At 43.6% G+C, this 27,033-nt stretch overlaps 1 protein-coding gene and 1 long non-coding RNA gene across 14 annotated transcripts in view; one reads left to right on the forward strand and one right to left on the reverse strand.

The window, feature by feature from the left end:
- Nucleotides 1-27,033, forward strand: part of ARHGAP10 (Rho GTPase activating protein 10) — a 340,838-nt gene that overhangs the window by 307,585 nt on the left and 6,220 nt on the right. For 8 of the 13 annotated variants that reach the window (XM_063809062.1, XM_054683876.2, XM_063809063.1 and 5 more), the window contains 3 exons: nucleotides 7,439-7,598; nucleotides 23,632-23,784; nucleotides 24,900-24,991. In XM_063809062.1, the coding sequence (XP_063665132.1) occupies nucleotides 7,439-7,598; nucleotides 23,632-23,784; nucleotides 24,900-24,991 (405 nt within the window). The remainder of the gene's footprint in view (nucleotides 1-7,438; nucleotides 7,599-23,631; nucleotides 23,785-24,899; nucleotides 24,992-27,033) is intronic. The other 5 variants (XM_063809064.1, XM_016951053.3, XM_063809059.1 and 2 more) reach the window with 1 other exon arrangement.
- On the reverse strand, nucleotides 21,859-24,904 carry LOC129143855 (uncharacterized). The gene is made up of 3 exons (XR_008547795.2): nucleotides 23,927-24,904; nucleotides 22,174-22,293; nucleotides 21,859-21,945 (listed from the first exon to the last, which is right to left on the reverse strand). It is a non-coding gene; the product is annotated as an uncharacterized LOC129143855 (long non-coding RNA).

The following is a 27,033-nucleotide window of genomic DNA, read 5'->3' on the forward strand; positions in this document are numbered from 1 at the left end:
TCTGTAGCCTATACCATTACAGGCACCCACCACCACGCCTGGCTAATTTTTTTTTTCTTTGTATTTTTAGTAAAGACAGGGTTTCACTGTGTTGCCCAGGCTGATCTCGAATTCTGGACCTCCAGTGATCTGCCCACCTCTACCTCCCAAAGTGCTGGGATTACAGGTGTGAGCCACCGCATCCGGCCTAGGATACTACTTCAATTTCCTTCTGCACTTAGCATTGCTATTGAGAAGTCTGATGTCAATCTGATTCTTTTTCTTTTTATATGATCTGCTTTTTCCATGTGGGTGCTTTTTTCTTTGTATTTGATGTTATTAAATGTTAAAATAATATGTCTTATGTGCAGGATTTTCCTTACTCCTCTGTTTGGCACTCTCAGTCCTTTATAATTGAGGTCTTTGATGTTTCTTTAATTTTGAGACTTTGATTATTATTTAAATATTTCCTCTGAATTTGTTTCTGGGATCTAGATTTTGGCAATTTCACTTCTATTCTCTATATTACAAATCTCTAAATCTCTGAGTTTTCTTATTCATTGAGTTTGCTGTCTTAGTTTTCTGTTTTTAGAAGTTCTAATTTACAAGTCCATGGTGAAGGAGGATTTTTTTGTGTGTATGCATGGTTAGAGTGTGTTGGATCCATCTTCTCCCCTTTCTTTTCACTCTCTGGCTATTGCCTCCACTGGGGTCACCTAGGTGCTGGTTCAGAATCAGGTGATATTATTGCCAGCACAATGTTCTTGTCCTTGGGATAGGCCAAATCATCCCCCAGGCAAGTGGGGAACTTGGTTATAGGTTCTTGGCCTCCATCTAGGGTGGAGGGCTTCTCCCAGTCCCTATTTCCACATGAAGAGCCTGGCTGTAGCCCCTCTGCCCCATGCTTGGTATATTATTAGAGATAATAGGAACCCTACAGGTTTTTTTGTTTTTTGTTTTTTTGGTTTTTTTTTTGAGACAGGGTCTTGCTCTCTTGCCCAGGCTGGAGTGCAGTCATGCGATCTCAGCTCACTGCAACCTCCACCTCCTGGGTTCAAGCGATTCTCCTGCCTCAACCTCCTGAGTAGCTGGGATTACAGGCGTGCACCACCACACCTGGCTATTTTTTGTATTTTTAGTAGAGACTGGGTTTTGCCATGTTGGCTAGGCTGGTCTCAAACTCCTGGCCTCAGGTGATCCACCTGCCTCGGCCTCCCAAAGTACTGGGATTACAGACATGAGCTGCAGCGCCTGGCCAGAACCCTGCAGGGTTTAAATGTCTAGGTGGTTCTGTTGGTTTCAGTTGGTCTTGGAACCATAAACCTTTGGCTAGTGGTCCCTCTGGTTGTTTCTTTTTTGTTTCTGTTCGACAGAAATGTGTAACAAGTTTATCAGGGAAGTTATGTATTTTTATTTATTAAAAAAGATTTGGGGGTGGTTATTTGGTGTATGTGTGAGGGAGAGGTAGGTTTCTCCTTAATATTCCATCTTGGCTGAACATTTTCTGAATGAACTTTATCACAAGAGTGTTTCTGTGTTATAATTGCAGTTACTTTGTTCTCAGCAAAACTTTCTTTTGATCCTATTAACTACTTGATAATTAGAAGTATCTGAGTTTATTCTGACCTGACAGGAAGAGTATTTGTATACCAAAGTAGGTTTCAGCGTCCCCCAGCTAGCCAAATGCATGACTGTGAGGTTTGCTTAAATTAAATTCAACTAATATATTAGATCTTTTCTTTTTATGCATTTTTCTTTCCTCTTTTCTGTCTTCTCCTTTTCTTCCTTACTCCTGCTAATACATAAGCCAGATGTTTAAGAATGAGGAGCATGGGATAGCTTTGCTGATGTGGGGACGGTCCATCTGTGAGGAATAACAGAAACTGTCTGTGATTTTATACCATGCCCAAAAAATCTTCAGCTACGTGGAAGAACAGCAGGGAAGGGATTTCAGGGGGGAACTATCTCTGACGTAACTGTTAGGAAATATATTTGAGAGGATACAAAGAAGAAATGAATGAAATGGCAGGGAAGCCCAAAGCTTTATTCCTTCCAACAATCCAAAAGCAGTTCTGTTCAAGTGAAATGACCAGAAAATGAATGAAGAGAACAGTTTGTCATCATCACAACAAAAAAAGTTAAACTACCTGAAGTGTAAAAGCTTATCATTAGATTAAAATAAGATATAAACATTCTCTAAATTATTAGAAATGGTAGAATTATCAAGCTCTTGTTTCCTCCTCTTGGTCTAATTTTCTGCCAATCTTTGAAGATTATTTTAGTCTGTCCTGAAAATAAAGCGCTTGTTCATGTGCTCAGGCTCATAAAAAATCAGACTAAGTGAAATATGGTAGCTATCACCAAAGACATGTCCTCTTGACCAATTGTGGTCAGTTTTTATGAGAATTGATGTTTGTTCAGGAATCCTAAATATTTGCAAAAGAACACTGTGTTGTATTTAAAACAACAAAACAACAACAATATTGCTTTAAAGAAAAGCCAGCTCTCTTGGCCAGGAGATCCCTCAACGTTCTTTTACTTTTCTCCATCTTCTTCCTTGTTCTCTCCATCCAGTGCTGTGACTTCAGCTCTCTGTGCGTGACTTTCAGATCAATAAAACTATCCCAGGCTTCTCTTCTGAGCTCTAGGGTTGTATAACCAACTCTCCCTTAGATACTGCCACGTGGATTTTTTATTGACACCCCAAAACCAACATGCCTACAACCGGTCTTATTATCTCCCTCACCCAGTATGCTCCTTGTTTTTTTATTCCCTATTTCAGTTAATGATTCTACCATACACCCAGTTCCTAAGCCATGAACCTGAGGCTCATCTTAAGTTTCTCTCTCACCCTTCACCTTTGTTCACTGAGTTCTAATGACTGTCATAACCGAATATCTTTTGAAGCTGTTCTCCAGATCGTATCACTTCCCTGCTTAATCCCTGCAATACCTTCCCAGTGTCTGCAGAGTAAATTCATATGCCTTTACATTAGATACAAAGTTCTTTACCCTACTTCATGCACCTGCTTTCTGCATTTGACCCTGTTCTCCAACAAAATCCAACAACTACTGTGGCTCTGAAAATGGCCACATGCTCTCCTGTTTCTTTTCTTTCAGTTTTGATACTTTCTCGACCAGAGGCTTTTTCCTTGAAACTGGCAATAATTTCTTCCTATTCCTGTTGCTGCACTCCCACCTCTCTTTTGCTCCTGACAATGGTAACTCTGAAAACTCCTTTTTCTGGGTCTGAAAGCTCCTTGACATAACCATATTACAGCAAACACCACCTTGTTTGTCTTTGCCTGTCTTCTGCATTATACTCTGGGCATCTTTGGGTTAGGGACTGCTTGTCTGCCTGTATAATTCAGCATCTGTGGTATGCCTTTGTACATAAGGAGAAGCTCAGTAAATGCTAGTTGGGTGAATAAAGTGGATTAGAGATGCTTGTGGCTCAAAACAGGAGAGGATGAGAATCCAAAACTGTGTGCAGGTTTTGTAAGAATATGTTGGGGTCTTCAGATTTTTTTTCCCTCCTCAATTTGTAGAGGCAGTGGCTCTCCATGCTGATGCTATTTCTTGTGGCAGTGGCAGTCCTGATGACTCCTGGATTGCCTGGCACTGCTTTGTGTTCTCTAAGGCTTCCCAAGACCAAGACGTGGTCTCCACCCTGACAAAATGTACAAGGGAAATGGGCACCTAAAACCAGGTTATAAAACCAGTATATGATGGCGAAATGCAAAATTGATGGCTGCAGACAGCTCTGAGAAAGGAGAAAAGAATCAGGAGAGGAGGGGTTTGGCAAGTACCTTGTGGGAGTTAAATCTGAGGATGCTGCAAGGAAGTCATTTTCTCTTCTAATCGGCGGTAGTTCATTTTCCAGGTGTCTTAGAGTCTGTTCATAAATCCTTTGGTACCATTTTTGTTCACTCACTGGAACAACCCTTTTACCCAGAGGTGATTTGTCTGTTTGTAGATGCCTGTTAAAGGGTAACACCTAAGGGAAGAGATTGTGTGATCACTCAGAAGAAATGATAGGTGAAAAATAATGAGTGTATCTGACTTTAATTCTCAATTTTAAGTTAGCTTTGTGGGATTTAAAATCTTTATTCCCAGCCAGGGGTGGTGGCTCATATTTGTAATCCCAACACTTTGAGAAGTCAAGACAGGAGAATCACTTGAACCTAGAAGTCCGAGACCAAGCTGGACAACATAGGGAGACCCTCTCTTTAATATATATATATATATATATATATATATATATATATATATATATATATATTTAGATATTTTAGATGTATAAATATAGATATGTAAGTATATAGGAAAAATGTATAAGGAAAAATGTAGATGCATTTTTCATATATATATATATATATATATGCATTCATTCCAGAAGTTGTTGAACATAGAATATTTTTTAAGTTTTATTATTTTCATACTAGTTAAAAAATGCTAATTTGATTTTTGGTGAACTAAAGTTTCAGAAATGGTTGTGAGTATTTAATGTTTGTGTACCTGATGATTTATTCTCCCTCAAATTCAGTGATTCTCTCAAGTAGGTAAGCTCATTCCTGAACAGTGAAGGAGGAAGGAACTCTATACACTTGGAAAGTAGGGTGAGGTGTCTTCTCCTTTGATCAGCCTGTGTCAACATTCCCTTCTACCAATATTATTTTCACTTGAGGGTTCAAATTGCCACTGTTTGGCAGGAAGGAAGAGAGAACTCTCTTAATAGAATGTGATTTAATATGTTGAATGACAATTTGTGCTGTGTCAGTCTGCTTGGGAAAAGGATTAGAGGCAGTGTAAATGATCTGCTGTATCTGGTTGTAAAAACATTTCAGGCATCTTTCAAAAGTAACATTAAACCCTGGTCTCCAGTTCCCCAAAGCTGCTTCTCATTGACAGGTTTCTCTCAGTAGGAGTAAGTCAGGGAATAAACCGGTCCCAGACTCTCCTTTGCTGCTTCTGCCATGTCATGCCTTGCCCAACTGTCAGGGCACACAGCCCAGGGAGGACTGAGGGCCTGGGTCCAGCCTCCTGCAGCCAGGGAGCTGCTGGCATCTGACTTGCTGTGAAGGTGATCCTGTTCTGCTTCAGAACTGATGACAGTTTGCTACGTCTAGCTGAGCACTGAGGGCAGCCGTCATGCCAGGTCAACGTTCAGGTTTACTCTGGACTCCGTGCTGGGGTTCCATGTGAGATTCTCTTAATTTTGAGGGGAGTCATTGCTCATGATGAATGAAAGACACAGGGAAGGGCTGGGGAAAGCTGGAGGCCAGCCCCTCGCGGCACTTGGGCTCTTTCGCAGAAAAGAACTGGACGGAGTTGAGCTCGCTGGGCACAGGGGATGACATGGTCTTTGTTCCAAAGTGGATGGATCCCAGAAAGAAAATACATTAAAAAGAAATCATAGCAGTGGTCTACCAGTGGGTTTTGGTCCATTTGCCTGAAAATTGGCCCTTCTATTGGCGCCGAGTTTCTCCAATTAGCTAAACGTTTTTTGTGGTGAAGCGCTGTGGAAAAAGTGGCTTCACTGAAAGAGCAATCATAGTCTTCTAGACTTTATACATAGACTCAGACAAGAAGAACTGCCCTGTGGAGATACGGTTCATCTCTTGCTCAGCCATCTCCCCCACCCTCCCCGGGAACACACTTATGAAAGAAAGAGCTCAGAAAACTCTTCCTTGGAGTTTCAGTGGTACAGTTGGTTAGTGTGCAGCACTTATACAGAAACCTCTTCTTAACAGAATGTTCTGCACAGTGTCCTCCAGGGGTCCCCCTCAATACTCACCATAAACAATTTCTTCTTCCAGCCATCACCACCATCTCTAACCCCTGCTTGTCTGGATTCAGTTGTTCTAGATCTCCATTTCTGAGATTTTCTCTCTTAACCCTTAGTTGTAAGCTGGGTCAGGAGTCAATAATAATTATTCTGGACAATCAGTTTTCAAGATTCCCCTGGAGTCTGGGGAGCTAGCTTAATCAGAGCCTGGAATTTCTCTTATGCTTCGTTTTTAGGAGAATTGAAATCCATCTGGCTGGGTGCAGTGGCTCACGCCTGTAATCCCAGCAATTTGGGAGGCTGAGGCAGGCGGATCACCTGAGGTCAGGAGTTCGAGACCAGCCTTAACATGAAGAAACCCCGTCGCTACTAAAAATACAAAATTAGCCGGGCGTGGTGGTGCATGCCTGTAATCCCAACTACTCGGGAGGCTGAGGCAGGAGAACTGCTTGAACCTGGGAGGCGGAGCTTGCGGTGAGCCGAGATTGCGCCATTGCACTCCAGCCTGGGCAGCAAGAACGAAACTCCATCTCAAAAAAAAAAAAAGAAATCCATCTAAGATGTTTTTTGAGAGCAAGGTCCTTGCTGTTGCTGGTGTTCTTGCTTGCTTTGTTTCTAGGACCTGGGAGTGAGGAAACCATGAAGCTTTAATCAGCTACAAGCTGTTGGGGGCCGGGGTTATGGACCTCTATGTGTGTCACATTTGCTTCCATAGCAGTTTAGGACCATCACCTATAAAATTAAGGCCAAGTCAGTGCCATCTTTATAGAACATTGCTGCCTCTGCAGGGTTGCCTGGAGCAGTTAAAATTTAATGGGGACTGAGGATTAGGCCAAAGGGCCAAGCCTTGATGGGTGCAGATCAGGTGCATTTTATGGTAGCTGGGAGGACTGTGAAAGCAAGAAGACCAATAGAGGGAAATTACTGCTCTTGTGAGCTCTCTTGTCCGTCTTCTGCATTTTCTACCCAAGCCCACAATGTATACAAATATTATACTAAACATATTTAATAAAATGGTCCCCTGTGAATGCATACATTGTGCAACTCATTTAAAAAAAAATTTAGCTTTGGTTTAAATTCATCGTGTGGCATTACCACAAAAGCCTAACTCTCCTGTAGTACCCTCCCTGATATCCAAAGGGAAATGGAAGTTTGTCTATGTGTGGGATTTTAATGTTGGGGTATTAGAAATTATAATCCAAGATACCAGCTCAGTAAGACAAGTCCCTTTCAGAGTTGTCTAATTTATTATGCACTAAGTGGCAACTGAGAATGACTTAAAGAACCAACAGGTGACCAGAAAGGAAGAGGTTGGACCCCACAGGGCTGGTGTGCTGCTTGGAGCTATTCTTGATTTCATTGGTTTATACCTGGACTCCTTATAGTGAGGAAGTCATTGTGGCTGCCATTATGCCTTTTATCTTCCATTATCTGATTTTGATCATTGTGTTTTCTTGTAAGGAAAACATTCCTCGCTGTGTATTATCTGTGGTTTATTTTAAGCATCTTTGATTAAAAAAATGTAAAGACAGGACACCCAGATACTGTCAGGCTGAACTGTAAATGTAATTTTATCATTTGATTGACTAATCAAGTAACGCCATATAATTATTAGTGGAGTTTTTTCTTCTCCGGGTATTTGTTTGATATTCAATGCTTTTTTTCCTCCTAGGTGACAATCCTTACCCTTCTAAGGAGGACACCCCTACCAGCAGTCTGGACTCACTTTCCTCCCCGTCTCCTGTGACTACAGCTGTCCCTGGGCCTCCTGGACCAGACAAAAACCACCTTCTGGCAGATGGAGGGAGCTTTGGAGACTGGGCATCCACTGTGTAAGTAACCGTGCTTCTGTTGGGTGCTGAAGGGAGAAAGCCCTGACTTTGTTCATTTTAAAGTTTCCATGAGCAGTGACCTGTGGGTGCTGAAGCCATTAGATCTAGGAGCCCTTGTTTTCTTATCAGAAGGGCCACCAAAGGGAGAAGGGTCCTTAAAACAGAGCCTTCCTTGAATACTGTCTGTGTTTCTAGTATGGAAGGGGTAGATGGATGCTATGTCAAATCTGATCTAAGTTCAATTCCTGGGCAGTTTTGGATTCTGCAACGGAAATTTGTTACTGTCCCACCCAAGATGTTTCCCCACTAGTTATGCAAACTTTAGAGATGTGAGAATGCATGCTGATGGACAGACTCTTGAAACTGTCTGTAGAATGATATTTTACTTACATGAATTTCTGAGAGCATTATGCTAGCATTCTGCTCTGTTTTGCTCCATAGCATCCTGCAGAGTTGAGACTTGATGGTTGACATATTTGATTTTATCTTCTCAGTTTGGTTTAGTGCCAGGCATGTGCAGATCAGCTCAAGTATATTAGGACAAATAATATTAATACAAATAAAGTACCTTGAACCTGTGAGGGCTTGTCTGGCTGTGTTGACCAAGGCTGTGGAGTAAAGGCAGGATGGTGGTGATGTGGAACCCAAAAGGGCATCACGTTTCAAACAAGTGCTCAGAGAAGAGAAAACTCCACTAATAATTACAAGGCAATACTTGATTAGTCAATCAAATTTTATCTAAAAATACATTTATAATTCATCCAGAGAATCTTTTTTTTTCTTTTTTTTAAAGATGGGGTTTTGCTTTTGTTGCCCAGGGTGGAGTGCAGTGGTACCATCTTGGTTCACTGCAACCTCCGCCTCCTGGGTTTAAGTGATTCTCCTGCCTCAGACTCCCAAGTAGCTGGGATTACAGGTGTCTGCCACCACAGCCAGCTAATTTTTGTAGTTTGAGTAGAGATGGGGTTTCACCATGTTGGCCAGGCTGGTCTCAAACTCCTGACCTCAAGTGATCCACCCGCCTTGGCCTCCCATAGTGCTGGGATTACAGGTGTGAACCACCATGCCCAGCCCATCCAGATAGTCTTCAAAAAATTTTGTTGAAGCCAAAGTTGCTTAAAATAAATTATAGATAATGGTGTCATCTGACCCTAGCTGGGCATTCTGGGGACTTTAAATGGACTGGAAAGTGTTCCTCAGATTACTTGGCTTTTTATAGTTACTGCTGGATTCATGTGAAATGATTATGAACTTATTAAGTATTAAGAGAGGCTGGGAGACATTTGGTATGCCAAAATTTGGGGGTAACCTGAAGACTTTGAAAATCTGAGACTCTAAGTATGGAAACACATTCTCCAGATGAGATTTTTCCTGCCAGTGTTTTCATCTGTGCATATTTTTTATGCTGAGGATTGTGGATTTAAATCGTACATTACTAGGTATGCTTGTCACCTTTACTCTTCCTTTTCCACAATAAAAATTCTGTTTCACCGTAGTACTACAAGCAACAATAACAGTAGTTACCTAGGCACGCAGAATCTATAATCCTGGTTACACTCGAGGTGGAATTTAGCATGTGTGTATGTTTTAGTGAAAACCAGATCTCTAATTACGCCTTTCAGTAAGTGAATATCACAGGCAGTGGAGTGCAGTTTAAGCAGTCATCTTTCTTCTGTAGCAGTTCTGCAGAAAACTGACATTAGGAGCCACGGTACAGCCAACACTCAATTCACAACACGTCCATGCCTGAAACAAGAAGGGCTTGATATTTTTGGTCATAAATCAAATGAGGAGTGAATTCCCCAGCTTCCTATTCATACGCATTTTAAAATGTCATGAAAAGCACTCCAACCTTGAGAGGCCAAAAAGGGGGTTGGGGGGAGTAGTTGAAGCAAGCCTGGAAAGGAGATTTTTTTTTTTTTTTAATGGAGACTTTCTTCTATTTCAGAAACTTGATTTTTTTTTCTGTGCCATGGATGGAATACATCTATGTTTCTCTGAAGTATATACTAAAATGTTTCTTATGTATCTTTTAAAGGATTTACTGATGAGTGAGTATCAGTCCAGATTTGTCATTATGTTAGGAAGTTTGTATATAGATGAGTGCCTCTTGGACTTGAGCATGCACCAGAACCCCCTTGTAGGTCTCACTGAGACCCACACTGCTGGCCCCACCCCGGAGCTGAGGATTCTGTAGGTCCGAGAAGGGTCCTGAGAGCTTGCCATTCTAAGGAGTTCCCAGGTGACGATGAATGAGCCTTGATATGGAAGACCATCCCCTGCTCCTCGCCTGCCTCCAGGGCTGTGCTGAGTATAAGCTGCTTCTCTGAGGAGTGTAATTAGGATAAGTGATTGCTCCACCTCTTTTGTGTAAAACACACTCTTCTAGGGTCATGCATTGCTGTCCTCCCAGTAGCCGGTGTGTGCTTCCCACATGGTCTGGTTCTCTTTGCCTCAAATATCTGTCCTGCTTTTTTGCTCAAGCCAATCCTGACCTATCTTAACGGTCTAATTTAATCTTCACCTCCAGGAAGTCTTCCCCGTGCTCTAATCTACAGGGAGCCTCTAAAGAGATTCCTTGTCTGTATTTCTGCTGACACTCATTATTTGGCGCCAAGAAATTCGAGTTGCCTTTGAGTGTTGTTTAATATTTGCCTTTTAGTATTATTTGATATTTATATGGAATAAATGTTTCTACCTATCTATCTAATCTTTCCCTTACCCCAAGCTAGATCATAAAATTGTTTGTTTTTTTTTTTTTTTGGGCGGGGAGGGGGCGGTGGTGGTGGCGGTGGGAGGGTGGGGAAGACTGAGTCTCACTCCGTCACCCAGGCTGGAGTGCGCTGGCATGATCTCGGCTCACTGCAACCTCCGCTTCCTGGGTTCAAGTGATTCTGGTGCCTCAACCTCCCCAGTAGCCGGGATTACAGGCACGTGCCACCGCACTGGCTACTTTTCATATCTTTGGTAGAGATGGGGTTTCCCCATGTTGGTGAGGCTGGTTTCAAACTCCTGACCTCAAGTGATCCACCCGCCTTGGCTTCCCAAAATGCTGGGATTACAGGCGTGAGCTACCGTGCCCGGCCATAACATTGTTAATGATAGGCATTAGATCTTATATTCTTTGAACTTTTTTGTGATATTGATGTAATTATTAGTGAACATTTAATTTCTTATTTTAATTATGTATTTATAAAAATGCTGCCTTTTGGAAATCTCATTTCTTTCTCTGTGTTACTGAATGTCTCTTAGGCTACTACATTTGGTTTCTTACTCATCATCTTTTTTTTTTTTTTTTTTTTTTTAAAAGATGTAGTCTCGCTCTGTTGCCCAGGCTGGAGTGCAGTGGTGCCATCTCAGCTCACTGCAAGCTCCGCCTCCTGGGCTCACGCTATTCTCCTGCCTCAGCCTCCCGAGTGGCTGGTTCTACAGGCGCCTGCCGCCACGCCTGGCTAATTTTTTGTGTTTTTAGTAGAGACGGGGTTTCACTGCGTTAGCCAGGATGGTCTCGATCTCCTGACCTCGTGATCCACCCACCTCGGCCTCCCAAAGTGCTGGGATTACAGGTGTGAGCCACCGTGCCTGGCTGATTCATCTTCTTTCTTATAAAGATTACAAACTCTTCCTCTAGGAATTCCACACAATTAATCTTACCATTTGCTCCTTACTGTGTTTTGTTTCCTTAGCATTTATAAGTTCTCATTGTATGTTCTCTTCTTGTCTTTTCCCCCTTTATCTCTGCATACCAGCTATACAGTATTAAATATCATAGGTTCTAAGTAAATGCTCATTAAGATTCCTTTTAACCAAAGTTGCTATGGAGTCATTGAAACTCTACTCTGGGCTCTTAATAGGAGGCAATGCCTTTACTGTGGTCTCAGGTCCTAAGGAATGGAGTCCAAATGTATGTGGATCACATAGGACCCCAGTAGACCTGTTGAACAAAAATGCTAAAATCTTGTCCACTGGGAAGCAGTTTGCAGAGGAAAACTTACAGCAGCCGTGGTTCTGACATAGGTGGTGTAGCTGTTGCCTCTGATAGGTAGAAAATAATGCAGCAGAATTGGATTCCTTGGATTTCTGCTGATGTTCATGACTTGTGGGTGTTATTCATTGCAGTCAATCAATCTGTAGCTCTTACTTACCTGTACCCTCAGTAAGGCGATGGGTGACTTCATTGCCAGTGAAGAATTGCTAGCTTAGTCTCCTTGGAGGACATTGCATCATAGGTCAAGGTATTTCGAATGTTCCAAAGTCATTTTTTCCCCACAATAAGGTAGTTTTCGCTAAACAGGTTTTCTTCTATTGTAATTGATGGAGCCAGGTCCTTGACAAGTAATCCTTTTAGATTCTCTGCCACAAAAGAAAATCTCTTTTAAGAAATATCAGGCATTGCTATCTGCTTCCTCTACAGATTTCAAATGAAAAGGAACACCTCCTTTTCTGCTGGCACATTCTCAAATTCAAGATGGCATGGTCTCAGAATAGCTCACTCTAGCTGGGGGTGCCGGCACCCTGAGATGCATCTCACTGTGTGCCCTGGCAGGCCAGGAGGGCAGTAGATTCCCCTCTCCCACCCACCGAGAGGCTTGGCTTTGTTTATCCTGAATGTTGATATCTCTAAAGCATCTATCCCAGCTAGTGCCTCAAGCTGTCGTTGTGCCACTGAGATTTTTGCCTACTCAGACTTGATGTCAGTTATTTAAAATCACTAGATAACACCTTCCTATTCCCATATACAGCCTTGTGCATGTCATCATATACTTTGTGTGCACTCACTGGTAACCATTTTTATTCTCGTCAATGCAATCACTTGTTTCCTTTAAATTGGGCAAATGAATGGGGGGTTTCTCAGAGACAGCTGCTTGGCATTTCAAATTACTTGACTGTTGGTTCCATGATTGCTTTTCAGGAAGTCAATAAATTTTGCTGGGAGATACCAGAGTACCCCCCCCCCCAAATATGATTTGTGGCTTAGTATACCACAGTAAACCGTGAATGATTTGCCTAAAGTTCAGAAAAATAATCATTTTAGATCATTTTTAATAGATTTCTGTGAAGTCTGGTGCCTACTGAGAAATTACAGGGTGGGAGTCACTGGCAAACCCTGTCTTCACTTCCTCCTTTCCTCTCTCTCTGTCTTTCCTTCTTCCCTCTCTCTCCTCCTTCAGAGAGGGCTTCCTCAACCCCAGCACTCCTTGAGGGCCAGGGCATTCAGTTCACCCTAGAAGTTGGTATCTTAATCTGATTATGTAAAAAAAAAATAGATTTATCTTTTAAAAGTGCTTTTTTGCACATTTGCTTTTTTTTTTTTGGGCTAATTGACCAAAATGAACATATACTGCTTTTGTAATAAGAAGTGGGAAGCTCTGTAAATTTCAAGTCAGGAGGGGTGATAAGTAACCTAAAGGAATGAACTTCCCATTGCAAAAACTTCCTGCATCTTTCTTGGTTAGTAGGGGGATGATTTCCTAATAAGATGAGCAGCTTTACTCTGTTTACTTGTATCTGGGCCCTGGTTACAGAATGCAGTGGGTTACACTGCGATCTCTAGTAGAGCCTAGTGCCTTCTTGTGGAAGGATGTGGTCTCTGATTCTGGGTACTGTGAAGAATGAATTGGCAGCCAGTACCTGTTACCATACCTAAGTAAACAGCAGGGTCACTTAGATAGTGGAGGTCTAAGGGAGCTCAAATCTAAGGAAGAACAGGGGCCAAATGAACAGGAGGAACATGCTGCCTTGCTGTGAGCCCACAGCAGCCTGTTAAATTCTGCACAGAGGTTAGCTCCTTCCCCTACCTCTTGGGGGTCTGGGGATTTGAGGGAGTAGAACCTTTTGCTTTAGCAGAGGCTGGTGGTTGAGGCTGCAGAAAAAGTATTAGATACCCTCTTGGCACTTCCAGGCTGAGAGACCATGGAGCATTTAGTATTATGGGCCACCAGACTTTGTTTCAGCTATTTTGTAGGTGACATTTCATCTTAATGCTTGCATCAACCCAGTGCGGTAGATATATCTTCATTTTTAAAAAGATTGGAAGGCACAAAGGACATAGGAAAATTGGCCCAAGCCACACAAGCAGTAAAGGACAGGTGAGTTTGACCCCTCATGTGTCTGCCCAGTGACTTGTTTTACTGTAGAAATTGAAATTGTGCAGTTGCATATGGGGACATTGCTTGAATTGCAGGTATTCTCCACCCTGCCCCGATTCTGAAACCCAGTGAAACAGCCATGGCTGTCAACTGGTCAGTGCCCTTGGTTTGAAGAGGGAGCACTGACCTTACATTAAGTCATGTGGCTGTGGTTTATAATTATCTATGGGGAATAAACACTTGAATCTGGTTGCTGCGCATTCATCATCTAACACCTTGGCTGAGATGCGGGCGGGAGGGCCTTCTCCCCCACAGCAGAGCTTGAGAGACTTGGAAATTTGATCTGTGCAACCAGGCAGCATCCATAATCTTTTTATGAGTAATATGATATTCAGTTGTCTCCCTTCAGCTTCAGAAACGCTCTGGAAGTGATTCTCAGGGCCTGTGTACTTGGCCATCTACCATCACATTGTCTATTCACATTCAATCTGGGGGTACAACTTTTGTCCTGTGTGTTTCCTTGAATTTCTTCTCTCCAGCTTTGTATAGAAATTATGCTGTGCCGACTGCCTGCCCCCTTACATGCTTCGATACACATCCATTGTGGCTTGCTGGGGTATTTTTGGTATCTGTGTTGTGTACTTGGCACTTGCGTGTGGCCTAATTCGTGCCTTCCTTTGCTGTGCTGTAGCTGCAGGTGCTGAAATTTGGAGGTTTTATTTTTAAGTCAGAATGTTGATAGTCCATGTAACTTTAAAGCCCTACCATGAAAAGATGACTTCCCAAAATAAAGACATGTCTGAATTTTGTAGTAGCTTTTCCACTGCTTAAGACTTAAAAACAATTAAGTCTTGCATCAGTCATTTTTGGTTTTTAATTTAACTGGTTTTTGTTGTTAAAGATTTTCTTACTTGATGCCATTGTTGTAATTTATTATTTGCTATTCATAAATTGGCTGTGTCTCAATATCTAAATAAAGTAAGGACCTCATGGGCTCTCTCCGTAAGTTCGAGACCGTTTACATTGGTAAGTCACTGATTTCAAACAGGCCTGGCTTTGCATCCACGTTCTTTTTCTTACAACCTTGAAGATCTTTTATATAAGTGATTTAAGCAAACCAGGGATTTAAGCAAACCAAGGCTTAGCAAGATTATCTGTAAAAGGGGAATAATAACATCTGCCCCTTTGGGCCGGGGTGAGGTTTCCAGATACCACATGTAATAAAACCCAATCACTGCTCCCCTGAGAGCTCGAGGCAGCCACCTGCTGGGATTTTCCTTTCCTCTGAGAATGTAATTTAATATTCTTAGTTTAACTTGACCCCAACTTCCTGGTTCATCAGTTACATAATCTCCTCACTGACTAGCTCAGAGAGAGAACCTTTCTAGCCTTGGAGAAGCTCTAGATGTTGACCTGAAGTTGTGTGGTTTTTAGCAGTTACTGTATTTATTCCCGGAGGACTCAGCTGGGGCTTCTCTCCTAGCCTCTTGCTTTGGGGATCTGCTTTGTCAGAGCCTCTGAGAATAGACCCTTGGCTATCACATGATCAAAGCATGGGGAGCCTACTGAGACCCAACCACATTTATAACTTATTCTGAGCCGTATACCCAGGTAGCTCACCCATTACAATAAGTAACCCATAAATCTCTTTGTAAGTGATTGGTGGATTTTTCTGAGCGGAGTATCTGTGCCCCTTTAGAGCTGTGCTTGGCCCTGTTGAAGATGTTCAGCCTTCACATTGGGTGGCAGCTGGTCGAAACATTCCTGTCAGTGACTGCAGGACTGTAACCTTCAGACCTCGAATGCCCCCTAATTTTCTGAAATAAAGTTACAGTTCCTTTTCTGTTCAACTAGCAAGCTAAAGTTCAGCCCTCTTACCTGATTCCACACTGATCATCTGGAAGGAAGGTAGGATTCAAGGAGAACTCTTTGAGTGGAAGAGCAGTCAGAGATGTAATTCTGCACCTGTTCTCTTATAGCAAAACCAAGAACTTTTGCTCTAAGAGAGTGGACTTTGGGAGTGAACTTTGTCAGATGATTAGATGGTGATGTCCTTTCTTGTTAAAGGAGGAAATCCATGTAGGAGCCTCAGGATCGCACAGGCTGAGGACTGAGTGTTAAACATGGCAGGCCTTCCTTCATGGGGCTTGAGAGATTTCCTGCAGTGCCCTTCCTCCTCTCCCTGACCGCCTACCTCCTGCAAAAGATATTTGTTCTCAGCTGGGTGCGGTGGCATACGCCTGTAATCCCAGCACTTTGGGAGACTGAGGCAGGCAGATCACTTGAGGTCAGGAGTTCGAGAGCAGCCTGGCCAACATGGTGAAACCCTGTCTCTACTGAAAGTACAAAAATTAGCCTGGCATGGTGGTATGCACCTGTAATCCCAGCTACTCGGGAGGCGAAGCACGAGAATTGCTTGAACCTGGAAGGCGGAGGTTGCAATGAGCCAGGATTGCGCCACTGCACTCCAGCTTGAGTGACAGAGCAAGACTCCGTCTCAGGGAAGCAACAAAATAAAGATATTTGTTCTCAAAGGTGAACAAGTTACTGCTTTTACGTGCTGGCTTCATGTATTGGCTGGCTCCCTGCTGCTTGAGAGGTGATCTTATACAGTTGAAGAAGGCCTCTGCTGCAGGAAAGCGCTGGGTATGTGTGGGTCAGCCCCAGGCACGAACAAGGGAGCCCCGCACCACAAAACCAGTGAAGATGGAGGGGATTCTCCATCCGAATTGTCTTCATATCCCCCAAACCCCACGTCCCTTCCAGGCTTCTTATCTGGTCTGTTTAATCCAGGGGTGAGCAAACTGTGGCCCACTGCCACCTGTCTTTATAAAGTTTTATTGGAACACAGCTACACTTAGTTGTTTACGTTTTGTCTGTGGCTGCTTTTTCACTGACAGTGATAGCAGAATTGAGTAGTTGCAGAAGGCCTGCCAAGCTTGAAGTATTTACTCTCTGGCCCTTTACAGAATAAGTTTGCTGATCTTGAGCTAATCAGTAATCAAAACAAGTCTGTTTGGAAGGGCCCACCTTTCTTAAAACCCAGCTTCAGGAAGTGCAGTTAACCACTGTGGTGGTAGATGGAGAGTGCAGGTGATTTTCAGTGTAAGCTTCACACATCTCTTCTTGTCATTAAACCAACCAGACATTTTCCCTATGGGTTTTGGATGCCCTCAAATGTTTATTTATAATTTCAGAAGGCTTTTAGTGTTTCAGTGACTGAAAAACCTATGTGGGGTTGTTGTTTTTATAATGTATCATTTAAAATAAATTTTTATTTTGGAATAGTTTAAGGTATGCAGAAAAGTTACAAAGATACTACAGAGCTTCCGTAGACCCTTCACTTCCCCTCTTCACTTCCCGCCCCCACCCCACCTCCGGCTCTTAGCATCTTACAGAACTGTGGTACCTTTGTTAAAAATAATGAAATTAGTGTTGATACAGTACTGTTAACTAAACCACAGACTTCATATGGACTTCACCAGTCTTTCCAATAATGTTCTTTCTCTGTTTCAAGCTCAAATCCAGGATGCCATGTTTCTATAAGCAACTTTAGATTTTTTAAATGATGACATATACTTAATATAGTCATACTTTTTTCCCTTTGCATAGCTGATTTGCTGTCTTTTGGTAAATTAAATGGTTAGTGATGATATAACCCTAGAAATCAGAGGTAAGATCTGACCCAGAAATATGTAATAGTAGTGAGGGCTTCGTTTATTGACTGCTTGCTATGCTTCAGTGCTTTACGCCTATCATCTCATTTAAACCCACAGTGACCCAGCTGATGAGTCATGACTCTCTTCACGTTAGCTGAGGGAGTTTAGGTTGCTCAGCCAAGTTTCAGTTGTGGATGACACTAAGTGCAGGCTAATGATGGCAACTGTGGGCCAACCTCTGGGGGGCACTCGTAAGTCATTCGCTTCCTTCTCAGCATAGCCTCTAGCTATTGACAAAAAGAGGAACAAGCCTAGGGGAGGAAGAAACTGCAAGCTGGCACTCAGCCAACAATGGTAGTGCCAGCTCTGGCAACCAGGTCTCTCTGCAGAGTGGCAGAGTCTTAGACATTTGTAATTTGCATGCGTACAATCCTTCAATGGCCCCTCTTTGCCTTTAGGTTATGATTGTGCCTCCTGAATATCCCGGTACTTGCATCTCTCGCCATTCTTTCCATATTCCATTCTAGTCACTGAAAAGGACTTGAGGGTCTGAGATCTGTGCTGTCTTGTCAAAACAGGGTTTACTAGAAACATGACCTTGAGTAAGTTGTTTTCACCTTTCTGAGATGGTCTTCTCATATGTCATGTGGAATAATAGGGTGGTTGGGAATAAGTGAACTAGTGCCTGCCTGTTGCATCTAGCACAGGGCTAGATTGCACAGTTGTGCCTCACATGAGCCTGGGTGTGGGGAGGTGATGACGATGTTGACTATGGTAGCATCAGTTTCAGCATTAGCTCCGCACAGATGCTGCCTCCTCCAGGAAGCCCTCCTGGCTATCCCCATGGTTATTAGGTGCTTCCTCCACTCTTCCTCTGAGGGACCTTGGGCAGATCGCTACATGGCTCTCAGTGCCTGTATTATGGTTATTAATTGGGCATTCTCCACTCACTTGGCTGCAGAGCAGGTGGTGTCACGGTTTCCTGGGTGTCCCCAGGGACTAGCACAAGGCCTGACAGGAAGTCCTCAGACTGTAAATGATGAGCCAGTGGGTCTACTCCGAACCTCCCTGATGGGCAGCAAAGGCCTTCTCCCCCAACCCCGTGGGTTATGGCGACTTGCATGTCACAGGCCTTTGTTTCTCTGCACTGCTGTTGTCCCTCGGTGTGCTCGTGTGGAGCCAAACAATGTGCTTGCGTGTGGAGTTCTCGCTCTCCTGGCACTTAAGGAATAACTGGCATTTATTTGAACAGAGATTTTCCCATAATATACAGATCTACAATATTTCCTTCTGTCTTTATTAACATTTTCAAACACTCTTGCCCAGGACAGCTGTTCTAGACTTATGCTGTATGTTTCCCAGACTGGCATGAAAGATCATTTCACTAATGTGTTAGCTTCTGCTCAGAGACCTGGCAAATGAGAGTTTAGAATCTTTCATTGCAGTGCAAACTTCTGATTTGATCTCGTATTGTATAACTGCAGTGAAATATCTTGGTATTTGGGGGATTTAGTCACTTCAAATAAGCATTCATTTCTTTTCTTAATGCGTATTCTCCTCGCTCTACCCTTTTGAATTTAGATTGCATTCAGTGCTTATACAGGCTGGAATCAGGGGCTTGTATCTCTAGTGCTGCCCAAAGCCTGACCTGTGTATATTATGCAAGAAATGTTTGTTAGATGCAGGAGTTCTCTGGTGATCAGTGCAGCTGGTGTCGAGTTTTTAACAGTTAAGGCCCCTACTCCCTTCCCCCTTTCTGAAATGTTTGTGATCTGCCGCTGCCAGAATGTTTTTAATATGCGTGGAGCGTAGAGTCTGGTACTGGAGGCGATTGGATCACAGTTTGAATCAGAAGCAGCATGGACTGCTGATCTGTTCCATTTTCTAAAAATACACTTTGTAAAGTAACCACATATACAGCACTGTCATAATTTCATGTTTTGGGGTTTGGCCCCACTGCTGCACGTGAAAGCTACAAGGTCTTTCCCCGAAATTCAGGCCCATGTTTCCAAGCAAGAGTGTTGACTCTTTTTAAAGAAGAGAGTTTCCTCATCCTTTACACAGATGCATATTCTTTCCCTGCTTACTGTCTTCCCAGCTCTTCCACCCACCCCACCTAAACACAAGAAATGCCTCCGTGGCGTCAGGAACAGTCAGGTAGACTTTCAGTCTATGTATTTTCAGGAACGTGTTTCCAAGTTAGCAATTTGAAATCTTCATGTGCTTTTGGTGAAACACTCTTGTTTCTGTTTGTCCCCTTTCTTTGAGAAAGAAGGACGGTGACGTGGGCCTTCCGTGCTGAAGATAGAGAGGAAGCCTGTTTTAGGAGAAGCCTTTTGCAGTGTAGTGTGTTAAGGTGGGAAGCTAGCGAGATACTAGCAGTTCTGCATATTTCTTCTGTCTTGGTAAACGCGGTTTCTGAGCTTTTTAGGAGCAGTTGACTTCTTCCTCCATTTTCGCAAACTGCAACTTGGCTTTCAGGAAACTTGTGGCACTGAGGTACTTTTTTGTACTTGGTCAGTAGCTTGGCATTAAACAGAATTGGTGGTTTGTGCTCATGCCAGTCTTACTAATCAAAAATCCATAGTTAAAGGGACAACAAGAAAAAAGGCAATAAATAGATTTTTTAAATGTTTAAATTTGGGAAATGGTAGGAAAGGACTCTCAAAGTATTTCATTATGTTCTAGCACATAATGAGCTTTTAATTATTATTTCACTAATCACCTTTGATCTCTTTCCCAAAGATGTTCTTTGGGAAAAAGCTGGGGCTCTCCCCTGAACCACAGAGTACAAAAAAAATGATCTGGTGAGTGTTTTAGTTCTCCCAAGGATGATACTGTCAAGAACTGTGAAGGATCTGAAACTGTACCCTGCTTGCGAGCTACCAAATTAGCCTACCATCGTTTCCGGGATGCTGGCAGAAGGCGTGGGACTCGCGGTCAGAGCCAACAGCCTCTACTAATCACAGCAATGACAGTATCAGTGTTTTCTTGTGCCAGTTCCCTGAGTTCCAGTTCCTACAAGGCGATGCAGCTTGGGCCAGGTCACACCTACATGCCTCAAGAGAGAAACCTGGAGCTTAGAAAACCCAGATCTTTTATGATGGGTAAAGCCCACTCTTAGAGAGAGAGAGAGAGAGAGAGAGGGGAGAGAGAGGAGAGAGAGGAGAGAGAGAGGAGAGAGAGATGCCTTAGGGCTCAGTTCTCTCTTGGAACCCAGGTTGAGGAAAAGCTGTTAGTCCTTTGCTTATGGGCTGCCATTCCAAAATGCCTCGTGTTCCTTCAAAATGTTTTAAATAAAAGAAGGGAAAGAGAATATCAGAAATTCTCTTTTAAAACTAATACTTTCCTCTACCGTTTTTTGAGAAAATGTAGGTATTACATTTTAAATAATATTAAAAAAATTTTTCGATTCTTCTTATTAAAAAGTAACCCAAAGTTTGGAAGGTAAGAGATGGTTACATAACGAAGCTCATGTTTACATTTTTTTTTTTTTTGGCCTTCCAAAAAATATGCACAGGTTGCTTTTGGGAGACACTGTGAAACATGGCATCATCTGACGTGTACTGGCTTTAGATGTGAACCCATTACACGACTTAAGTATATTTACTCACTTGCCTTACCTGATCCTTCCCGGCCGACAAGCCTCTGAAAAATTTCCTCTATCCAAGCAGCTACTGTGCTGGTTCCCAAACCTTGTTTGGCTGCACAGGTCTCTTCTTTCACAGGCTTCCAGTTGTCCACACATCTCATTGCCTCATCTCCATAGACACTGTCTCCAGCCTTGCACGTTGCCCCGTCTTGTGAATATTCCAGCTTACAGTGTGTCTGCCCTTGTGGGGTTCTGAAATCAAAGGAGTTACCTAGTAGAGGCTTCTGAGACACACCCAGGAAATCACATGCAGAAACTTAAGTCTACATGGGAAGTCTGGGAGGTAATCTTGGTGAACCGGTTAGTGCTAGATCACATAGCGCATGTGTTAAATAGCAACAGAAAGATCACAAAACAACAAAAAAGGTGAATGTGGAGAACTTGACCCTGGACAAGGACTGCTGATTCTGTGTTCCTGTTTTGGGATGAGATGGAGAAAGCCAGGGTGTTGGACAGGCAGGCTTTTCTGTTTCGTATCTGTCATTACAGTGGTTGTTTCACTTTCTAAAAACCGAGGGGTATTTTCCCTAAACAGACACACCCACCCACCCGCGGGTGTTTTCATGGAGGTTTTCTTTCTTTTTTTTTTTTTTTAAAGAAAGATGTGAGGATTAAGCAGACAATACCTGTAAGATTTATGCTCTTTATTTTTCAAGGGCCACATAAGTATAGTCACATAGTTACTTTATCTTCTTCCTGTAACTGTCCTCCCTCTAGGCAGATGGATGGCAGTCATTGACGATTTATGACTCTGAAGAGCTGATGGGGGGTGTGGCAAAACATCTCATCTTCCTCCATTCACACCCTCCAAGCACCTTGAATAATTGCTGGGAGATAACTTGGCAATTGTTTGGCTAACTGTGGCCTTAATTCCCTGCCAGGGCTTCACTCACACCTACCTGTCCTTTCCGTTCCTGATTAGTAAGACAACATTCAACGTTCCTTTTCTGCTAAAAAAAAAAAACGGAGTGACTTTTGTGACTGTTGATACAGATCACTTTAAGATTTATAACGAATCTTGCCTTGGGATAAAATAGATTTTATGACTCCCAGATGAATGGCTGGATAGGGGAATTGTAAATAAGCTCTTAGAAGAATAATGTGTTTTTTTTTTTAATGACCCCCTTTTTTTCCTGACCAAAGCATAGGAAAGCTTCTGTGTATTAAATACCTACCAAGTCAATTATGCACCAGATTTGTAAAATCCAGTTTTGGTTTTAGAGCTTTCTAATTTGGTTGCTCAGATGTTGGCTGATGGCTCCATGTCCCCGCCAATCTGCCTGGCTTCGTGAGATCTGGAAAAAGAGTTAAAGATCTTCCTGTGGAGGCAAGAGAAATACTTGAAGCCATCAGAGAACAACCAGTATCAGTGTGCCCTTTCATTTATGTCGCAGGCCTTCAGGGAAGGTGTATGGGTTAGAGAGGCCACAGGGGGAGTATTGGGGGAGGTGGAACTGGAGCTGAGCCAAGGAAGGGCAAGATTAGAGCAGGGCGGGGAGCTTGAGAGGAAAGGCAAAGCTTGAGGCAGAGGTGGCAGCGCCAGGAAGCAGAGCTGTGGCAGACAGGGTAGGCTGCTGGGGCGGGACGGCCCCTGGTAGGTGAGCAGGTGCAGGAGCGTCGTGTATAGGGAGACAAGTGGGTAAACTTGGCCCTAGGTTGCTGAGTGTCACCGTGTTGGAGGATTGCATCTAGGGGCTGGCCAGGAGACCATGCTGGTACTGAAGAACACGGTGCTAGTTCTCCGGCAGGGGAAACAATCTGAGAGCATGCTGAGGAGTGCAGAAGCCTCGGGAAACTGCTCGTGGAAACTGGTGTACTGGTTTAGCAGAAGACGGGGTATCTTAGGTGAAGAGCACCTGGGTGCTGCAGACAGGGAACACGTGTGTGTTCAAAATGTCACTGAATGAAACGAGACACTTCTCAAGGGAATGTCATAAACCATAGTCGCCTCCAGTTCTGAGGTCACTGAAGAGTAATTCAGATTAACACGCATGAATTATTTGAACTCTCCCTCTGTGCTTAGAGGCCATTCCAGGTGTCTGTTCACTGACCTGTTTACATTAACTTTAAAAAAAAAAGGGAAATATTAAGAAATGCTCTGGTCACCAGAAGTTTTTGCTGTTCATTGGTTTCTAAGTCTTTGGCCCTCTCTAGAGGAAGCCTGAATCCAGTGGCATTTTCTTCTGAATTGCCACACGTGTAGGAGCAGGTGAAAGATCTTTAAATGTTTAGCTGATCTTTTGCAGCTGCCGGTCATGTGCTTGATGCTAGATTCCTGTGGTTTTCCTTATAATTAGAAAAAGTGAATACCTTGAATGTCCCACTACTCCTTTGATCAATTAGATTCTGGTTTTCTAATTAGTGAACTCATAGGGTGCTAGCAGGTTGGACAGATTGGAGAACCTGGAGAAGGACAGTAAGACAGCTTGAGTTTGGGGTTGTGGCTGGTTTCTGGGTTGTTGGTATCCGTAGTTTGGGCTGCAGCCCCGGCAGGATGCAGAGAGGACTCTGTCCCTACTGGTCAGGCATGATAGGGGAATTAGTGACCTAGTCATCTGGGATTGGGATGTTGTGCATTTCGTGTTCTGTGGCCTTTCTGCTATTAATCCTGTCCTTCAAACTCCTACCCCTAGCCCAGGCCAGACCCGATCGTCTATGGTCCAGTGGCTTAACCCACAGTCTCCAACCACAACAAGCTCCAACCCAGCTGTGACACCTCTTTCACCCGGGTCGTCCCCTTTCCCCTTTTCTCCTCCTGCCACTGTAGCGGACAAGCCACCTGAAAGGTACGTGGTTTGGAGTGGAATGTGGAATATGGTGGCAGCACACACAGGGGGCTTGATGAACCTGAGCAGGTTCTTGTGTTCTCTGCTGGCAAAAGCTTGCCCAGATACCCCCAGCATCCCGGACTTCATGGACAGCACTTACCACCTTGTATCAGGGCGGTGCCTCACCCAGTTCAGTAGCAAGGACGTTCTTTGGAGAATTTGCCTTACATGAGACTTGTTTGAGCCTACTCTGTCTTTGTGGTGCTGGTTGTGTATTTATGAAGAAGTTCTTATTTTGGAAGAACTTCTTGCTCATGAGTATAAAGCACATTCTTCATTTTAAAAGTAGGCAAGCTGGCACTGGAAACTTTCGCTTCCATGGCATCCAGTGGCCAAGTCCATAGAGGACAGAGCTGCTGCCCTCCAGCAGCCTCTTCCACCTGTAGTGGCTCAGGTGCTTCTTCCTGTCAGTGGCTTCCCCCACGCCAGTGAGGTGAGGCGTTTCCTTTGGATTTGATTAGACTGGCTAAAAGCATGGTTTCTCTCCTTTCCACGCACGGACACAGAGGTTGCTCTAACAAATGGTGAGAAGCTGGGCCTGGTGTGCCTTTCTTGGGGCGGAGGCAGGGTGTAAATACAGAAGACTCAGGCAAGAGCAACAAGCCCCTTCCAGAGCGGTGGCCACCCGGAGTGGATCTGGGCCAGTGGTTTCTCACCTGTGGAGTGTGGCTGTGCCGCCTCCTTCCGCTCGCTGGCCGTGTGTCTCCAGGTGCATGTGCTTTTCCTAATAGACCAACTGAAGTGCTTGGAGATAAACATGTCCTGTGGTTCTAACAGTGCTGAATGGTAGGAAAGGGCATCCCACCAGGTAGGGAGGAGAATTAGGTGAAGTGGTTCAGTGACAGCTCCTCAGAGAGGCTCCCTGAGGAAAGGCTTGAATTGGAAACCCATCGTTTACTTGAAAATCAAGTACTGTTCTTAGCCTGATGTTCACTTCCACGTTAATTTCTTTTTTGGGAGGAGTTGCCCTACTGGTGACATCAGTGAGATTTGGGGAATGGGGGTTGGGGGGTGAAGTTTCTCTCTGTTTTCCACATTTTCATTGGTGTCTTTTGTATTCTCTTTCTTTTCAGCATCAGCAGTCGGAAGGCTCGAGCCGTGTATCCCTGTGAAGCAGAACACAGCTCGGAATTATCTTTTGAAATAGGAGCAATTTTTGAGGATGGTAAGTGTTAGTGGGAGCTTCGTCTGTTAATCCTGTCCACAGGATTAATAAGTCTGCAGCACGGAGTGAGCAGTCAGCGATGGTGCTGTTGTTGGGAGGGCGAGTCTCCCCCTTGATGCTTTGGACTGGATTAAGCGGCTGCGTTCGGCTCCCAGACCCCAATGCCAGGGGCCTGTTGTTGACGGCTGGAATGCCACTATGCTCGCTTCTTGATTACTTTCCGACCCATCTCATCTTGTGGGTCTTCATTCAGGTCATCTCTCTCCTGACGGGAAGAAGTTAGTGTCACTTGGACTTAAGAAATATTTCTGATTTGCACACTTTATTTTCTTTGTTCTCCCAGAGTTGCTAACCAAGTCCTTTAAATGCTTCGGGTTTACCAACTCTGAGTCAACAGAGGATACTACTGTCCTTAAAAATTTTTGATTTCTATTTCTCTTACCATTTCTGTGCTTTACGTTTTTGCTGATTTGAACAGTGTGTGAGTCTCCAGATTCGGGTATTGACTTTGCATATTGAAACAAGGGTGTAGCTTTTGAGGATTTAATATTCATACACAAGCATTTAGGAGCTATGCCTGGTTAAATATTTCAAAAAGTTCTCTTATGGCTCAGTGTCTTTTTTCTCCTGCTCTTGCTTTCTTCCCTCCCCAGTCCTGCTCATTATGAAATGCATTGGTTGCTGTGGAAACCGTGATGTCGTGTGTGGGTGGAGCTCCTCAGAAGAGTTCCAGGGAAGCAGTAGGAACCTTAGATGCTTGGAATGGAATGGTTGATTATCCAGAATGTTTGGGATATGTGGAATGTATCAACACGAGGCACAGTGGTGTACTGTCAGTAATGCAGCATTTGCCGACGATTGTTTTTTAGAAAGCAAGTTGCCTCATTTAGAATAGATTTCTATATGTGTGTGATATGTACTCTTCAGAGACAGAGACTCCTGGTAGTGTCAGAAAACAAACAACAACAACAAAACCCCACATGGAACAGAATTAGACTTTGTGGAGAAATTTTGTTCTTGGAATAGAAGCAAGATCATTCCTCCATCACCATAACATACATGCAGTTTTGCCAAGAGAATGTGGAACGTAGCTGCCCTGCCCCAGGCCTGTCTCATGTTGGCACACCATATGGCTGAAGGGGAGGCTGCGATGGTAGTATTGAAACGCACTCATTTGAGAAATGTGATGAATTTTTATTTTGTGTGATTGGATTTGTTTAGAAGACTCTGAACTCCCTCCTGCAGTATGGTTTGTGAGATAGTTACCTTGGTAGAAGGTGTATCTACTAGGATACCTTAGGCTGCAGGTAACAAAAATTGACACAACTGGTTGAATCAATCATGAAGATGGATTAAAGTCAGGTGCAGTGGTGCACACCTGTTGTGCCAGCTACTGCAGAGGCTGAGGCAGGAGGATCACTTGTGCCCAGGAGTTCGAGGCCAGCCTGGATAACACAGTGAGACCCCCATCTCAAAAAAAAAAAAAAGGGTTGAGGGGATTAGTTTACACAATAGTAAGTGTGGAAGTAGGGAGCTCTAATTTTAATTCATAGTCTCAAAGATGTTATCAAAGACCAAAGTATTTCCATCTCTCTGTGGAACTGCTCTCTGCTGGTGGACCTGGGCCTCTGTCTGGTTTCCCTGGCGGGAGCGAGATGACTGCCACAGTTCCATGTATCATGGCCACACTCTGGCGGAAGGAGGTGTCTCATCCTTGTGTTCCTTTAAGAATGAGAAAACTTTTCCAGGAATTTCTTCCTAGTTTACCCATCCTCACATCCCAGTATGCAGAACTGAGTCACATGCTTACCCTACATCCATCATTTGCAAGGATTTAGACCAATGAGAATCACACGGGGTATAGGATACCTGCTCTGGGCACACAGCCATGTGAATGAGGGTCAGTGCCTAAAGCCAATGCAGATCTGCCAGTTTGGATAAAAGAGGACAGCCTGGTAGGCATCTGACCCAGGAGACTTACGTTCTCCAGGTCTAAAGTCCCGAGATGATTTGGAGTCTTCCTAAAAAGAAAGTGTGCGTGT

This window comes from Pan troglodytes, chromosome 3 (genome assembly GCF_028858775.2).
Source record: "Pan troglodytes isolate AG18354 chromosome 3, NHGRI_mPanTro3-v2.0_pri, whole genome shotgun sequence".
Taxonomy (NCBI): Eukaryota; Metazoa; Chordata; class Mammalia; order Primates; family Hominidae; genus Pan; species Pan troglodytes.